Source organism: Nylanderia fulva, unplaced genomic scaffold (assembly GCF_048542155.1).
Source record: "Nylanderia fulva isolate GAGA-0341 unplaced genomic scaffold, ASM4854215v1 Scaffold3, whole genome shotgun sequence".
Taxonomy (NCBI): Eukaryota; Metazoa; Arthropoda; class Insecta; order Hymenoptera; family Formicidae; genus Nylanderia; species Nylanderia fulva.
Window position 1 is genome coordinate 5,955,461 of NW_028190368.1, and position 19,392 is coordinate 5,974,852.

General features: G+C 32.4%; 3 protein-coding genes across 4 annotated transcripts in view; 2 read left to right on the forward strand and 1 right to left on the reverse strand.

Moving 5' to 3' along the window:
- Positions 1-19,392, reverse strand: part of wdp (Leucine rich repeat protein windpipe) — a 66,532-nt gene that overhangs the window by 46,267 nt on the left and 873 nt on the right. The window lies entirely within an intron of this gene.
- LOC114933576 (glyceraldehyde-3-phosphate dehydrogenase-like) overlaps positions 1-19,392 on the forward strand; it is a 41,354-nt gene that overhangs the window by 5,916 nt on the left and 16,046 nt on the right. The window lies entirely within an intron of this gene.
- Gp150 (leucine-rich repeat domain-containing glycoprotein 150) lies at positions 44-18,181 on the forward strand. Of its 2 annotated transcripts, none has more exons than XM_029306203.2 (9): positions 44-220; positions 12,669-12,942; positions 13,235-13,530; positions 14,158-14,750; positions 15,066-15,408; positions 15,495-15,860; positions 16,065-16,238; positions 16,323-16,530; positions 16,663-18,181. In XM_029306203.2, the coding sequence occupies exons 2-9, from the start codon at positions 12,682-12,684 to the stop codon at positions 17,065-17,067; spliced, it is 2,646 nt and encodes an 881-aa protein (XP_029162036.2). In that variant the 5' UTR covers positions 44-220; positions 12,669-12,681; the 3' UTR covers positions 17,068-18,181. The 2 variants fall into 2 exon arrangements, with proteins under 2 accessions (XP_029162036.2, XP_029162037.2); XM_029306204.2 differs by lacking the exon at positions 44-220 and adding an exon at positions 11,440-11,557.

The window sequence follows — 19,392 nt, forward strand, 5'->3', positions numbered from 1 at the left end:
CCCACGCTCTGCGACCGTTCCGTCTCTTCAAAGGAAGGTACGCCTCGAATAGTTCGCTCGGCTCCGACAGCCGCTTTAGTTCAGAAATTCCATCGCGCGCAATAAACGTGAAATAATCGTAACGTGAACCAGTCCGTTCTACCTCTGCATATTCCGTCCTGAAGTCGTACAAGCGGAACCACTGACCCCTCCCGAAACGTCAACAACACTCCCAGACCAGGTGAGTGTTTATTCGCGGCGCAGAACGAACTCGCGGGTCTCTTCCGATGCTACTACGACGGTGAGATCGATGATCGGCAACGCGATCGAGTCGTCAAAATGGCTCCGATGTCTTCGAGGATTCTTCAGCATGTCAAGTTAAGAGATGACGTTAACAATCGCTCTATGCCAGGAACTTTATCTTATCGCCATGACCCATTTGCTTCGCGCGATCCTCGTGATATCTGCTTGTACTTCTTTCTTTACTGGTCGCATTTTTTTAGCAACTGTCTTCTTTCCTCGTTGACATTGCGCAAAACTTTCGTTTCGTATATCTACTTCCAAGTGCCAACATTTCGGAGTAACATGAATTGATTTTAACATTTATCGCGATAGCATTTTTTAAATACCATTAGGATAGATTGTTTTACGTCAACAGAATAAAATACTGATATCTGAGGATAAAGTTACGTTTCCTTGTCAGCATTTTTTTCATTCCACAAAAAAACTAGCTGATGCTTCATAAAAATTAGAAATTCCACAAACAGCAAAGCACATAAACGTGTTGAAACAAAATAGAAAATTTCTACATCATTAAAGCGATAAAGATATTAAAAGTAATACGCGGAGTTATTTTCAAACTATTTCTAAAACTTTCTAGCAGTTTCATTAACATGTCCACGAATTGTGTACCTACGTGAATTTTTACTGATACCCGTTACCTTCGGCTTACAATAAAATTATGACGCATTATCTGCTCGAGGCATTCTTATATCTAATTCCATGTCTCAGTCGTAAGTCAATGTGACCTACAAATCGCTACTCATTACCGAATGCAAATTCCAGCCGTGAACATATCGCGTAGATGTTGACTTGTCGCGAAATTCTCTCGGAGCTTACTTGACTCGACTCATTTGCATATCGGCGACACCGTCGATGAAAATTCGCATTTTACTCGCTCGTAACACAACGTGATTGTTGACTTGAAATATCGTGTGCACACAATGAGCTCATCGTATATTTTTAGACGTCGTATATAAGTACGCGCGGATCTCGAATTCACAATTTCGATCGGTCAGACTCTCGATTTTTGGCCGGACTCCTTCATTGACTTTCACGCGAAACTTTCAATAAAGTTCACTCGCGAGGATACATCGAGCGAGGAAACCAGTGAATTCTTCGTGCTATCGAACTGTTATTCGCGCAAACGAGGCGTAGCATCTTATTGAAAGCATCGAATAGTCTCTTCTATATTTTTCTGAATTATATATACTGAGAAAAAAATCTTATTGCATTAACTAAAATTCTGTTCAAAAATGGATGCAACAGAATTACTTGAATCTACCAGAATTCCTCTTAATGCAACAAGCATCTTGTTTGTGCAACGAATCAGTTGTTTGTGCAGACAAGATATTTGTTGCATTAAAAAGAATTCTGGTAGATTCAAGTAATTCTGTTTCGTCGATTTTTGAACAGAATTTTGGTTAATGCAACAAGATTTTTTTCCAGTGTAGATATAAAATTCAAAGAATATAAATATGTGTATAAAAAATAAGCTATTTTAACTGCAAGTATAAATTTTGTTAAGAAAATATTCTTGACTTATATTAGAGTTTTAAGTTTATCGTATTATTTAACATATCCTAATTCTATATAATTGATACACAATTGATGTGCATATCTTATTTAGCACATAATCGACAAACAAGATTTTATCATGTTTCTCAAAAGTATAAACCAGGAAAAAACGGAAAAAATTTTTCACACTACACTAATTATACAACAGGATATGAAAGTTAAATAATGTACTGGTCAATCCGCTTTTACCCACTAGATAAATATTTAAATATTGTGCAAATGTGTTCTCATCTAAGTTTATTTAAATGAAAATCTATGAAAATGAATAGATAAGGCATGTAAAACATTCACCCTGAATAAGGCATCATGATGCATATTAACTTCTTTTTTCATTACAATATTATTCCACGTAAGCTATTGACGATATCGAACTAATCAAGTTTATAGAGTCTCTCATTACGTTTTCCAAAATATCATCAATTTTTCACATGTTAATTTTTTATTCTTCAATATTGACTTTAAATTCAAATTTAAATTTAAAGAAGACATTTTTATCCACACGCGATATCTGATGTTTTTTTGTTCAATAAGTATATGAGGCGTATTTCGGCTGAATCTATTATGATTAGGTATCTTCGCGAATCGCGTCATTACGCAATAGCAAGGTCAGTGTCCAACCAGATGATCTATTTTTGCATGTAAGAAGCGAGCCATTGCGCCTCTGTTAAGTCTGTGAAAGCAGGAGAATGCCTCATTGGCGGTCAAGGTACGAATAAAATTGCTATTGTATAGTACCAAAATATGTTAAATCATCATTTTAATTGCACATATATAGAACATTGTTATTTAAAATAATAGATATACATTCCTAGAATACTAGTTTATTCAGTAATTTAAAATTCAAATTTTTTTTGTACTCCTGAAATATTTTATCCTAAAATTATATTCTTATGAATAATGCATTTTTCTGTTAATACATTATTTTTCTGCAATATCTCTAAATTAAATAAAATCACTGTTATCGATGTGCGTATGTAAAAAAGTATTACGTATATTTATATAAAAACGTTTAAAAATTACGTGTACTAATTTAAAATACTTTTCAATATAGCATTATTTTGCTAAGCATAGAATCTTCTCCTCGTCACGATGCTTTTATTCGAATTCATCCCGGACGCATAAATATCGAATGGGAGAGCCAGTTCGCGCCAGATGTACTGATTTATTCTTTTTACCATCTCGTTTTTTTTCTTCCAAGTCAAGCAAAAAGGAAAACGTACGCGATGTTCCATGCAACGCGCCCCGGCAATTGAGCTTTTTATCTACATGATGAATAATGCGGTGTGATAAAAGAGATAAATGATTAATACGTGCCGCTCATCGTACTGATATTCAGAGTTCAGGTTTCACTGATGAACAAAGTACTTTGAGACAAAAAATAGATCTCATTATATATTGCACATTTAAACATCGTTTTAGCGAATTATGAATGCTATCAATCGTTTAAAAATATGAAAGATGAAATATATGGACAATCGCAGCCGAAAAATAGGTACTATATATAATCAAAATTTAAGAATCAAATCTCACTAATCTGTAATCAAAATTTAAATAATGAGAAACCAGTCCGCTGAGAAGTGAGAGCAGTGAAATGTACATATTTTTTTCTTCGGACATGTTTTCTTTATGTTCCCGATAGGAGGAAACAATGCATACGTAATCATGAAAAATCGTCATCGTGGAATCCTATGTGACGTAAATTGAGATTGTACGATGAGCTCTATATTTAGAAAAATATGTTTTCATTTCTTGTTCTAATTATTACACATTATTTAATGCCGTTTTTATGATTCAGAAAATATTTCAGGAATATTTCATCCGAGTTTTTCTCGGTTTAATTGTTCTTCGACCAAAAATGATAATTTAACGAGGCTCGCACTTAAGTAGTGTCTCCAGTGATGATGTCAGTATTATTAACAAAGAACACTTATAAAGACGGGTAATCCCGGAAGATCTCAATTCATATACGATGCAACTACAAAAGGCCACATGGCAACAAATGTGCTTTCGATTCCGGACACATGAACCATTGGAAACTTTTTCAATGCTACGCGGTTACACGAGGTCATACGATGATGGGACAATGTCGACATTTCGAAAACATAAAATTCCTATATACTTTTTTACTGACTCAAGCAATGCCAATTTTGTGGCAATTGCACATCGAAGTAAAAAATAATCATATTAATTAATTCAAAATAAGGATAATTACAATCCTAATGATTTTTCAATCACACCTATTATCTTAATAACATTCATGTTCTAAGTTCTTAATAATAATCAAGAGATGAGGAAATCTAAAACGATAAATTCCTATTATCGCGATGTACTAATTGAAAGAGTTTACATACTTGCAGACGATTAGATTTTAGAATTGTATCAGCCAGTCGTATCGTTGAAAATGTCCAACAATACACAAGATTTAACAAAGTATAATTGCATAATTGTCGATTTTATCATATATAGTGTATCACATACGTATGCGCATTGCAAATGTTCACACAAAAAGATTTATGAGAAAATCACTCAGATATCAAGTAACAGATGCACATGCTACATATTCGTGTTTTCTGCATATTCAGTTGTACTTTTATAATTCTTCATACAACTGTTTTGAAACACAGATGGAATATAGAATAATATATCAATTTTTAGCAACGAATCAAATTAATTAAATATAATAATATAAATGTAATAAAGAAAATAATAAACAAATGTAATAAGCAAATCTAATAAATTAAATTAAATATAGTAACAAGGAAGTGGAGTTGAGAAATATTCCGTAGAATCGCGTGATTTTTAATATCTGCGCTCTGTACAACATATAAGTATGAAGATATTATCTCGCATGAATCACATTTACATTCGATTAAAGTACGTATATGTCCTTTGTCCTTGGTTTGCGTCATTCATAAGCGAACAACCGGACAGCCTCATATCTTCCGTCTGTATCGAATACGAAATATCGATATGTGTGGCCGTATCATTCACACTCACTATTTTCATTTCTCTTCTGCCGAATCACGTAGACTGTAGACCAAAAGGGTCAACGACGTGAATTGACCTCCAGCAGACTGACGGTTACTGACATGAAAAAAGCCTTGTCGTACAAGAAGCAAAAAGAGCTCGGATGCGGATGAGATATTATCATCCATTAATTGACCATTTTTAACAATTGAACAATTGCTCTTGCGGCAAATGTAGTAAACTAATTGATATCAAATATTTTCGAAGAAAATTCTAGTGAAATTAGAAAATATAAATTGAAAAGCTCTGTAAATAACAGAATGTGTTTGTACTTATATATTCCTGGAGTCACTTTTATATTTATATAAATATGTGCAGTATTTCATTAAAAAAAAAAAAGGATTTTTTAAGAAGATGATAATTTGAAAAAGATGAAGAAAAAATAGTGTCAAATTTTTGTTCAAATATCTATTTGGATCAGAAAGCTGTGACTATTTCTTCTTTTCTATTTTCTCTCTCTCTCTCTCTCTCAACAAAAATAATTTCATATTAAAGAAGGAGGAAGGGGAAAAAGAAAGAGAGAGAGAGAGAGAGGGAAAAATAGGTTCAAGGAAGTTCAGAATTTTGAAGTCTGATATGTATGCATGCAACTGCTCGCTATTTGAACACATACACCAACACACGCATATACACATACACATATACCGTTTATTAACTATGTACTAAATTACAACAGGCAATAACGTAGCCGGAGACAAAACAAATATGCTCTTCGAGTACAGAGTACGAGAGATAAATATACTGATATCACGAGATAAAACACGATATCTTTCGTGATAAAAAGAAAATTGCGGAGCTGTTCTTGAGAGTTTAAATGACGTAGCCATATATATGAGGATAAGAATTATTTAATTAAGAAGTTAATTTACACGTGGAACTTTCTTTAGAATTTTTAAATAAATTGATAACAATAAAATTAAAGATATACTTTCTAAAAGCAGATCCAAATCTCAAATTATATTTGTCTCGTAATTCTATATCTTCAAAGAGAAAATATTGCATAAATAGTTTATTTTTATTATTACTGTATTTTATTTTTATTTTTATAAAAACATAAATATGTCGTAAAGTTTCACCGTTAATTACGTAATAATAATTCTGATTGCGTCAGATCTCTCAAGAGATTTCCTTTTAAATTATTAATATTTTGAGTAAAGAATATTGACGATAAACAAACTAATTTGCAAAACCAGCACGAATAACTATGCAATACATATTCACCACAATATGACGGTTAAAAAACTAAATATAAAAAAGTACATGACTACACAGAAAAAAAGGAATCCTTGATTCAAGTATATTTTTATTCTTGAACGCTATTTGATTGATTTAAGCATAGAACGCTCTTTGTAATCAAAAATTTTCATTTGCCTTAATAATAAATAAGTTTGTGTGAAGTATATTTTATCCTTAAGATATATTCTTGTTTTAAAAATCGCATATGGTAAAAACAAACTTAGTCACATTTGAACTAAGAATTATTATATATACTTGAAAGTACCGCTTATATCCAATGCTCACTTGTCACTTGTCCTTGCAATATTTATAAGTAAATTTCAGCTTCAACCAAGAATATTTTGCACTTTGTTTTAAAAATAAATTATCCTTTATCCAAAATTATTTATATTTGGCGCTATTATAAAGATAAAATATACTTGAATCAAGGCATATTTGCATTCTTTCAAGGATACTGTTTTTTCTGTGTAGGTCTATATATTACTTTAATATCTGCTTTACATGCAGTCATTGAACTGAGGAGACGCATAATCTATCATTGTAGCATTCGCGTAACTAGTGTAATTACAACGATTGCGTAATTGCATAAGTCCCAATTATGATACTATTTATAGCAATGAAACAGAAGCATATGCTTACGGGAAAAAATAGAATTCGCTTTTCATTTTAAAAAATGAGACTGTAATTCTATTATTCAATATCTACGTCTAATAAAAACTGATACATACTTACGACTTATATACATATTCGACGACTAAAGTTGTAAATGTGTATGTGCATATATAGACGTGAATAACAATCAATAGTTACGTATACTTACTGGCATGCAAACCATTTGAATTGCACATGTTTGTGCTACATATAGATGCGGACATTTTACATCAATCAAATAAGATTTCTGACGCGAGTTTAGTAACTTCTTTATTATATAATGCTACTAATAAAAAAATGTATGTATAAATTACTAATGTATGCATTTAATCAATGAGCTTAAAAATAATTTATTACTATTACATAATTGATCGTTGGTAATAATATTCTTTTAAACTTGTATATCTTTATTAATCGGTAAATGTGGAAAATCGCATGAAAAACTATTAGTTATTTAATAAAGATATAAAAAGAAATACGTATGCAGCTTATACAGGGTGATTCAGGAGGAAAGGTAAAGATTTTAGTGGGTGATAGTATAAGCAAATGCGAACAAAAAATGTCCTATTAACATGTGTCTTATTTTTATTGGTTACAATAAACCACTCACAGCAGAAAAAAGTCAAAGGCACAAACAAAAGTAGACGCAAATGACTAAGTTCAAAGTTGATTTTCAAAAATGTCACCTCCGACTTCAATACACTTTCTAATTCTTTTGACTGTACTACGTGTAGCTCTTCTGAGGTCATCTTGACGTTCTTTTATGAGAGCAGCAGTATTCATAATTCGAACGATAAGATACATGTTAATAGGACATTTTTTGTTCGCATTTGCCTATACTATCACCCACTAAAATCTTTACCTTTCCTCCTGAATCACCCTGTATACAATACAAAAGAACAAGAGTGTATGAATACTAGCTCTCTGAATGAATTACAATCATTCACAATAAAATGTCAAAGCAATTGACTAAATGTGCAAATCCTATTTGGAAAGCAAAATACGCCTCTTCGAGGCGTATTCACGTCGTACACATATATAAGTGTGCAATACATGCTCACATATATGTTCGATGGAATGTGATTAAGTAGCGTGGGTAATCGCAAAAAATATCAGTCTGCAAAAGCAAGTTTTATTTTTCCGGGTAAGATTGAACCGCGCAATTTATGATAATCGCTATAATCTCAAAATTTTCTACGTTGCGTAATTATAAATTTTTATTATAAAAAAAAGAAAAGATTGATCAATGTATAATATAATTGCCATTCGGCCAATCGCGCTACATAAAGCGTAACAATTTTGTGAAGATAAAGAAAACACGGATATGTATAAATTGATAATTGATTTGATATCTGTCAGAAATAGATAAAAAAGTTTTTCTTAAAGAGCTATTTATTCGGTCAATGTTTAATTTATTTAGATAAAACTAAAACATGTGTATGTTTTGTGATTACCGGTTTCACAACTGGACTGGTTTACAACGTAATCCTTTACACAACATATTATCTCGGCATTTTTTCGATATTCTCTCTTTCAATGAAGAAATTGTACACATATATGTATATATCATTTTTATTTTTTCTTATCGAAATTATCTTAGGAATATTTCGTGAACAAAACCAAGAAGTCTTCAAAAAATGATCGTCAAACACGGAAGTTTATCTGTACAATAACAGTAATTTATCTGTACAAATATTTTTAAGCTTAGTAAAAATAATTAGTATTTTGCTTGCTTAACTAAATCGAGATCCTTTAAAACTTCCAGTTTAAAATTTATTTTTAACTTTTTTAAAGTTCTTCTAAGAATATTTTCTCATAATATGCTGTTTCAATTTTCTCTATTGGCGCGTTATTTTTCTAACACAGTGCATTCAAGTTATCTATATAATCTGCCGTGTTACGAAAAAATACCAGCTTTCGTCGAGATTTACTGGGGGCTTCTTTCGAATCAGGTTGATCTTTCGTTCTGGAGCCATCGGCAATTTAAAACTTAAAGGGAGGGGCCCGACCACCTGCGCTTGGCTTCGCCTCGGAGCAAGTAACACTACCTGACCCAAACTCTGGGAAGGAGCCACCGAGTTATCTTCCAAAGATCGAACAAAGGTTCCAGATGGAACTCGCGGGCCCTATACTTAGCTTCCGTCCCTTAAACTCACATTCACACGTATATTTGTTCACGATTCCGATCTTCTGGGGTTCTGTCAGATCATTTTTCGGAGCAATTTCTCCAAAGAACCTTTCTTCAAAGAAAGAGACTTCCATATGACGCTAAAAGGAAGAGAGCTGAATTTTTGTGGAAAAAACGTTTCCTAAATATTTTCTTTCAAAGCGAAAGAAAAAAAATGGAATTACGAAGTAACCGACGCGAGAAACATAAAATACTGTTGGCGCAGATGTCAAGCATGAAGATGAATCTTTTAATTCGTGAAGACTCGATTGAATGATCGAGATGTGAAATGACATTCCAGAGAGGGAGAATCTGAAATTCCTTCGCTCGATAAACACAGATCCAATTCAAAGAAATCATCGCACACATATTAATGAATGAATATCAACGAATTCTCGTGTGCTCGCGCATACATATGTTGGCGATCGTTCATGTTGCCGGGGGAGATAAACACGAGAGACATGAATGTAATATAACTCCATTGTCCTCAAGAGATGAGAAACATCTCGAGTGATTATTGCGCAGCGTTGATTAAAACGCGTACTGTAAATTTCCCAAGAAATAAAATAACTAACAAAGAGAGAGAGAGAGAGAAAGAGATCGATTTTTACGCACACCGAGATAATATCGTCAAGCAAATATTGTCTGTCTTATCACGCTGCTTTTTCAATTTTAATTGCAATTCTAATATCGCATATAATCTATATAATTTATATATATCATCTATATAATACGACATTGTGAACTATATTCAGAATCGATCCGCGTATTTCTGACGCACAAAAATAATTTCCCGATTTTAGCATTTGCGCGTCATCGTGACGTTCCTCTACCGCATGCTAACGTACTTCTTGCTTACGTATCAGTGATAACTATTCTTCGCACACTGACATTTGAATAGTTTCCTCGTGCCAAGAAATTGTTTACGCAGAAGAGAGCATAAGAACGACGCAGCAACAGGCAAATGCCGCTCCAAGAGTTAATGCACATTTAATCTGCGCTTATTGTTAGGATGATATTTTGCCAGCTCAACTAAAGGGACGCAAAAACTGAGATACGATTTAAATAAACCTGTTCGACATCTAAACGAGCGATAACATTTTATGAATTTAAAAGTAGATATGCATTTACCAATTTTACCATATTTTATAATAATGATGTTAGTAAATATTAGATACACGTCTCTATATAAAAGTTGCAAAATTTCATATTTATGCTAACTTATTTTAATAACGTGATTATATAGAAATCTTTTAAAAATCAAGTGTTCAGTTACGTAAAGGCAAAACATTATACTAAAGTAAAAAATATCATCCTGCTTACTTATTTTACGCAATTTTAATCTGTGCTTATTCGAAAATTCCTAACTATTTTGCAAATTTCCATTTGTACTTGTGCGTACTTACGATGTTTCTTCGAACGGTTTTTTCAGTTAATAAGATATAATATTATGTCCGCTCCCTTCAGGAGCGAATAAGATTGAAAATTGAGACTGATAAAACATCTTGATCAAAAAATCGATCTTTCTATCTAAGCGAACTCAACTCTTAATAAAAACGTAAAAATGTAAATAAAAAAGCTTGATATAAAAATGTATCTCGATTGAAGATACTTAATATCATTGTGCAACATTTGTACAAATTGTTGGCTATATAAAGATTCCGAAATAAATTTTATAGATGCTAAAAAAATTAAATGTTCAAAAACTCTTCTCTTTTTTTATAGTTAATTATCTGCAAAATTATAATAAATTAGAATTAAAATTGCTTATGTTAGAATATTTTGCAACAACTGAACAGGTTTCGAAGACAGTAATATTCTCTTTCACGACAATTAATTATTTTTCCCACCAAATTTTTACAACCAAATACACTTGTAAAGAATGCGAATACAAAGAAGTTTCCTCATATGTTTAATAATCAAGAATTATATGTGACAATAATATAATATTTGACTTAAGGCAACACTATACTAATTACAATAATTTCTATTGTTAAATAATTATATATAATTATAATGCTAATAAATTTCTTCATTGGAGCAAAAGAATGGCTCTCGCAACATAAGTGTAGCTAGATGAAGCAATTTAATGATTAAAAAAAAGTGTCAAGAAAAAAAAAGATAATAAGATAATTCATATAAGAGACACTGTAATTTGACGTTATATAGTATTATCCAGTGACGTATTAGATATCTATTTTCCAAGTCAAATACTTCCTCGTATCTCATCTGACATATTGGGACAATGTTGTGCAACAATAATAATTACTCAATGCATGGCTGTAATGTGTTTAATAATAATGACTATCAATGACGCGAGATATTTTTGATTTTTTCTTCAAATGCTTTCTGATTCTGCAATTGTCAAACAAGAATTCACCGCGCATTTTCATCTCTGGTGAAAAGTTTGCACCAAATCCCAATCTATTCACGTACGTGCCAGAAGTCGCGCCGGTCTGCAAACTGTCACGGTTATCTAACGTCAGCGCTCGTAGGTGGGGCATGAACGTTGTGCAGTAACAGCGCTGCACCGGGCGCAATCGCGTCCGCTAAAATCTCTGATACCGCGAACGGAGCGCAGTTTGTATTGTTCCTCGAGCTCGTGTAGCACAGCCGCCCTTGAGTCATAAAAGCATAAAGGTACATTGTCACGAAAATGATAGAACCTTAATTATCGCTATTTTACCAATGTTCGATAGTTTGATCATTTCGCCAAGTCCAAAGACATATAAACTACGTTGTATGCGAAAACAATTTATTTTGCACTTTTAATACAGCTATAAGTAATATATAAATTGATTAAATTATTCTAATTATCTGCTTTTCAAGTATCAAAAGAAGAGTATGAAAATTTAGCGTGTAAAATCTTAATAACGACTGAAAATTTTGCCTTGTATTTTCGTTTTCTTTATTTGGACTCGTAAGAACTTTCGCTCTCTTGTACTTTTGCATTTAAGTACGAATACGACAGCTCGACAATAGCAATCGATTTCTTGGAACTTTAATATTAATTTGTCATGCTACATGGAAAATATAAAAATATTCATACTGTTATAAATTATAATACGCGTAAGAGCAATTATAATAATCAGTAATATGAATTTTTCTGATATATGTACATTTTTTATACATTATTCATTATTTGTGGTTTATCATTCAGTAACGTTTCAAAAAGTCTAACAAAGCACCGTTTGCCTCGAGAAACAAACTGGCCACCAGATGTTACTTGAGAAAGAGTGAAAGAAAGTTTCACGTTACATAAAATAGCTCAGAAATGGTGCACTTCTTATGGACCATAAATTTTAGAAACCATAGATTTTAGAAATCATTCTAAAAAAAAATATTTAATTACTCATTAAAAAACACAAATAATAGTTAATAACTCTTGTAAAATAAAGTGTTTTTAAAACTTACGAAAATTTTGAATTTTAAAATTGTCTTGAATTTTTTATAATTATTTATATTATAATAAAAAATATTTAATTTATTCCTCTATTCTGTGTATTTTGTTTCCTAACAATCATTATTATAAAATAATCAAATATATTTACTGTACGGCAACTCAATATATATGTAACTAAAGTTATTCAATTATGGTGAAGAAAAAAGTTTATTATATCAAAATCTTTAAAATTCATCTCATGCATCTCGAAACTACCGTCAAGTATTATACATTAGTAGACGTGTAAAAAAATCATGTCTTTTCATAAAATATTTTTATTATCCACTGATAAAGTTTGTTCTTTTTCAGAATAAGCCTCAACATGAAGATCTCGGCAGCTTGGCTGCTGACCTTCTTGGCGATTATTACTGTGACAAACGGCAGGACTACACCTACTGCTTCTATATCTACTTCTCCCTTTCCTACTACGGAATTGGCTCATAATGAAGCGAATACGACCACGGAATCTGTGAAATCAACGCAAAACCAATTTGTAGATATATATGCCAGACCCTTCTCGAATATGAAGGACATATTGATGCAGGAGATTCGCACTCTAGACAAAGATGTTTCCGATGACAAGGTTAGTGTTTAATCACGTGAAAAACATTGCACAATATTTTCAATTGCCTGATGAATTATAGTGATGATCAGTCTTTCATATTTTGTCACATTAAAAAAATTTAATTTCAACGAAATTTTTTTTTTTTACTAACGCGAGTATTAAGATCGTAAATTAAATTTACATACATACGTTGAAGAATTAAAATTGTTCTATTAAACAATATATCAAAAGTGAAATATGAAATTCAAGAATATGATTAAAGTTTTAATTTTTATCATGCTTTTTATCACAACTAAAAACGATTATACAGATTCAGGAAGAAGTGGCGGAGACCTTGAAGGCCGAAGCACAACGAGATCGTACGACTACTAAACCGAGCAAGTCAACGACTGCGAAAGTGAAATCTGCAGCGGAAGATGAAGAATTTAAGAAATTTGACGATGCGCCCTTTGATGAGCTCGACAATGAAAACGACGAAGACGACTATTACGATGAAAACGAAGATGATGACGAAGATTCCGATCTTAATGACGACGAAGAAGTCATGACGCAATGTCCTGATTATTGCAAATGTGCTGGACAGTATGCCGCTGCAATGACTGCAACGTATGTTTCGCAGCTTCTCTAATCAAATCATTATATAATGAAATAACAACGTTTGGTGTGACAGTAGATAAAGAGTTTGCTGATAAACTGTTTCCTACTCAGAGAGGAAAGAGAGAAAGAAAATATAATAAGTACTGTATTTCTTTACATCAGCATAAAAATTGCTCGGGTAATCGAATAAATACTCCATTCTTACTATATCGCGTATCATGACCATTTAAATGTCATTATTTGCGTAATTTACCCGAGAATATATAAATACGTGATAAATGAGATAATTAAAAAATTACGACGTTATGATATATATTTGAACGTCTCAGCAATTATATAATTATTCCGTCATATTACGATCTCCTTTATATTTTCTAGTTGCCGCAGAATCAATACATTATCTTATTTAGTTTCAGTTGTATATATATTAGATAATAGAATCGATGACAGTCTTTTGCCAAATTTTCACAGGATATTTTCTAGAATAATTAAATCCCAATTAATATATTAATGTCAACCGTATAATTCGACTATAAACGCATTTATAGGAGCAATAATACTCAAGCAAATAATACATAATTTTGTCGATAAATATCAATAATTTTTTGTCAAATAATTATACATTTTTTCCCGTAGATGCACGAAATTAGTGGACGAACAGGCCTTCGGACCAGGTATCGCGCATCTGCGAATCGAGAACGCCCCTGCGATTCAACTGGGACCGAACGCTCTGCGAGCTCGCGGTCTTCAGCAATTGGAATCCATCGCTATCGTCGACACCGAGATAGTCGACCTGGATCGTACCGCGTTCAACGGCCTCACGTATCTGTTTGCCGTAAATTTGACGCGCAACAATCTTCACGACATCCATCCGAATACCTTTCAAAACAATACGCAACTCAGCTTGCTCACAATCTCCGGTAACATATTGAAACACATGCACGACACGCACAATCCGAAGTCGACGAAGCACTATCTGCTGCACGCATCATCGATTACTGATTTCGATTTCTCGAACAACGGGATACTGCGGCTCAAACGCACCGCCTTTTCCAAGATGCACAGCCTCAGTTACATCAATCTGCGCGGCAATAGATTGAGGGAAATCGATAACGCGATCTTCGACTCGCTGGACTCGCTCATGGAAGTGGACTTGTCGGATAATATTCTGAATGAGCTCCCGCTCGATCTATTCATTGATAAAGAGATACAAGCTCTTCGCGTCGCTGGTAAGAAAATGGTCATTTTGCGACGTAATTTAAATTAAAAAACGCAAGACAAAACGTTATTGAATTTAATATCCCAGACACAACATCATGTCTAAAATTGGCGCATAAGACATCTTTAAGATATCTTTAAGATATCTTTAAGATGTCTTTAAGAGGGATTTTGGATATCGTATCATAAGATTATGTCTGAAATAAAAATATATTCAAACAGATTTTTATTTAATCGACTTATCGTTGATGTCGATAAATAAACTAATAAGACCGGAGATATTTCATTGTTGAGAAACTGATTAATATAGGAGAAATTACTTTCAGGAAATAATATTTCGACTTTGGCTACTATAAGTGCCTCGAAACTGACGACACTTGACGCTTCGAGGAATAAGATCAGGGTAATCGCCAAAGAGGATCTGGATGGTGTACCATTATTAGATACACTATATATCAAATCGAACAATTTGAAGAAGATTCATCAACATGCTTTTAATGATCTCGATCAATTGCGACATCTTGATATCAGCGATAATAAGCTTTCCTCATTAACGGAGCATCATTTTAAAGATAATCCAAGATTACAAGTTTTACTAATGAATGACAATCCCACTTTACAAACTTTACCAGTCTTCAAAACTTACGGCATGACGCATAACACGTTCAGGTATATAAAATATCTCAATGTACTTATTAAAATAATATAAGAAGCGACCAAATCATTTTATATCATTAATTATCGTTCTTTAACAGCGTTTTCCGTTTCGAGTGCGCTAATTGTGGCCTGAACAATCTGAAACCGAGCACGTTTGACGAAATGCCGGCGATAACTCGGCTGAACCTCGCGAGGAATCGCCTAAGCGATTTACCTTATGGATTCTTGAGACATCTTTCGTCTCTACGAGAATTGGATCTCTCTAATAATATCATCTCTACCTTGCAACCCGAAATGTTCCGCGGTGCCGAAAATTTGAACAAGTTGAACCTCGCGAATAATCCATTGACTACACTGCAAGTGACGCCATTTTTGAATACACCAGCACTCGTGAAGCTGGACGTGAGTCGTTGCAACCTCGAACGTGTTTGGAGCGAAGCTAGAGTACCACTGAAAAGTCTTCGGTGAGATTTAAAGAGAAACTTTCTTTTGTATATATAATTTTCATAACTTCTACATATAATGTAATCTTTTATAAGCTTTTCAATTTAAGAATTACTCAAAAGTTTCTCCCAATATGATAGAAACAGAAGTAAAATTGTTCATATTTTTACGAACATGATATTAAGATATTCATTGATATATTTGATATTTTCGTTCTGCTGCAGATTCCTGTCGGTTCGCGGTAATCTTTTACGACGAATCACTGTCGAAGAACTTAGAGCTACGCCAAAACTGTCGGGCCTGGATTTGTCTCACAATCCTCTAGATTGTGACGAGGAATTTAATCAAGCTCTGCAATGGCTCACCGATCGCGGTGTTACACCGACAGAGACACTTGGGTGAGTAAATATTCAAGTTCCGAGTGTCCAATTTACATATATATCATGAAGAATTCTCTCAATATCCCCTAATGCGTTTTATAGATATGCCAGTGATTTTGTTAATGTTGACGAGGACGCCGATTCGAAAGGCATCAGTCAATGGACGGATTTGGCGAAGATAGCTTGCGATGGAATCGACGCTGGTCCACCACCTAGACCAGTTCCTAGCAAAAGCACACCAAAGAATGATTTTACCGATGACTCAGAAGAATCCGATTCTCTACCCACAAACGAGCTCGATAAGAACGAGGTAAAGCAATAGCAAATATTTTTCGACGTGTTAGAAATATCCTTTATATCTATTAATTATCTTCAAATTTCAACCTCTAAAAATATTATTACGACACGATGACACAATAAACGTCAAACGCATTTGTTACAGGAGCTTCTCAAGATAAATATCGATCACGGTATACATGTCGACGACCCGCGACTCTTGGAGGATCAGGAATACGACGTGGATTATACAATCACTACAAAATATCACTCTTGGTACGACTTGAGACCCAACTTCAAAATCTGGCTAGTTTCCGGTACTGCCCTGTCTGTTCTGGTTATCTTCTTGTTGGTAGCGCGCATTGCTTGCTGTTTGGCGAACAAACGAGGACGTGGTCCTGTCCTCAGGCCACCTATGATCCTTCGTCAGGGTCTGGTTGATAATAAGAATTGCGGTTTGGTCTATAAACCACTGCAAGAAGAGATAGCTACGCCTCATATGCCGAAACGAGGTAGTTTCTACTCGAGCAGCACATTTCACTATGACAAAATCGTGCCAGAGAGTGTATAGAAAAAACTTCCTGATTAATTAAATGGTCGATTACGGATCCCGACCGTCGAAGACCACTTTATTGCGTCGCTTTCGCGAATCAAAGAAAATTCTTCAACAGACTGTTTATTGGCTGAACGACGAAGCCGATAAGGGAAGAGGAGAGAACAAATCGATCTCGTAAAAATATGCGTCAATTACAATTTTCAATTAAAATGCAATTAAAAAGACTCTTCTCTGTTTGACCACAGCTGACGATACACGTGATCTTATCGGCAAGTTTTCCATTATTTCTATTGAAAGGATATCAAAATCGAAGTAACTGCATTTAATTATTAAATTTTGTAAAAACGTTATGCAATTTACCGAAATGCATAACGTTTTTTGAGTTTTGACACGTTTTCACAAGATTACACAAGCGATTAATATATAAGTGCGTTTATTATTGTTCTTAACGTAAAAATGATGTCTGATAAACCGACATTCACAATAATTTAGATATAAACTGCAGTGCTATATCTTGCAATCAGTTCAAAACATGAATTTTTATATGTATATTAAAATTATAGCAAAGTACTTATTATTTATAGATTTTATTTAAAGCTTATAACTTTACTCATTGATTAAGCAGTGGCCGCAGGCGAATGTCGAAGTTTAATTTAAGTTTTTTTAAACAGTACTACTTGATTATAGAAAGATTTATGTAATCTAATACATAAATAATTTAATTTTGATATTAAACACACAATAATATTCATATTAAAAATGAAGTGTAGAAAATTTGAGCAAAAACGTGTCAATTTATGATTGATGATGATGAATAAATGAATAAGGAAATTACATAGGACAAATACAAAATTTTATACAAAACAAAATAAAATAGAGCTCTTTGTAAGATGTCCAATCAGAGTAATATATGCCAATACAGTACTATAAATAAGTATAATTTTCTTACGACGATCAATTAATTAAGGTGACAATATCTTATCCGGTAATAAAATTTCGTAACCTTACATACGACATATTGCAAAATGTTGTGTTGCTGCGCAAATGCTATTATATACTACTACATATATATTATATATATATACATATATATACTGTAAATAATAAAAAAAATATCGTTTTAATAAAATTTTAAATAAAATCAAAGTAAAGTTTATTTTTCGCCTTAATCGAACATGCTACAAAAACGAGCATTTAAAAACAAAAAAAATGCAGATGTTAAAAAACAAGTACGATTAGGAACGAAAAACACTTCGTTAACTATGTTTTTATATGCATGATCAACATTCACTCAAGATACAAACAAGATGAAAACAAAATTTGTACAACAGCTAACATGTATATTTATAGAGATAAATCAAGTGAACTAAACAAGCTCGATTAAATCATTTGTGTCATAACAAGAACCGACGTAATAAAATTATGCAAAAAAGTAGCTGATTAAAATCAGATGAGAATTATTGACATATGGAGCAGTAGATTTATACGCAAAATAATAGAAGTTACTGATAAATTTTATAAGTAAAAATTATTTTATATATATTATAAAATAAAATAAGTAATAATATATATTTGAAACAAATATTATATATACATATAATATTATATACACATCATATCTAGTAAATATAATATGCTTTAAATATGTAATATATGTAATATATCTTTTATAACGTGAAAATAATCTCTAATCATTTGAAGCTCCAATTATATATCCAATTATATTCAATGATAATATGCAATAGAATTCCTTTCTAAAAAAGGCATTAATTATCGCTTTAAATGACTAAAACTAATTAAAAAATGGAAGAGCGGGCTTCAAAATATGAGAATACGTCTTTTAAATGGTCCTCAGTTTAATAATAAGAAAAATGACGTTTCAATACCTAACATAATAGGAGTTACATAATAGAAATACGGCAAATTAAAATTATGTGCATAATAGAAATTCAAGAATTAAAATTATGTATATAATAGAAATTCGAGAATTAAAGTTATGTACATAATTAAAATTCGGCGATTTAAAATTATGTACACTCGCGGAGAAAAAATTTGGCGCGCGCGAAGCACGCACTTGTGTTATCTATTGTAGTATATTAAAAAAATTATATTTTCAAAAAATAATATAAAGTTTGTTTAAACTTGATTAATATTTCTTGGCAGAAATCAACTGATTAAAGCATTGGCGCATAATGGCATAATTTGCTAATTAAATTTTAAAATAAAAATGTGTTATAATGAATTAAAATAATAAATTATAAATATGTTATAATATGTTATAAATATGTTATAATTATAAATATGTTATAATAAACTCGAATAACATTTGTTGACAGAAAT

Excerpts from the sequence above, each read along its gene's own strand:
- Gp150 (XM_029306203.2), top strand. The coding sequence starts at position 12,682 with ATGAAGATCTCGGCAGCTTGGCTGCTGACCTTCTTGGCGATTATTACT. Across the intron at positions 13,531-14,157 it reads GCCGCTGCAATGACTGCAAC|ATGCACGAAATTAGTGGACG; the intron begins GTATGTTTCGCA and ends TTTTTCCCGTAG. Across the intron at positions 16,239-16,322 it reads ACACCGACAGAGACACTTGG|ATATGCCAGTGATTTTGTTA; the intron begins GTGAGTAAATAT and ends TGCGTTTTATAG.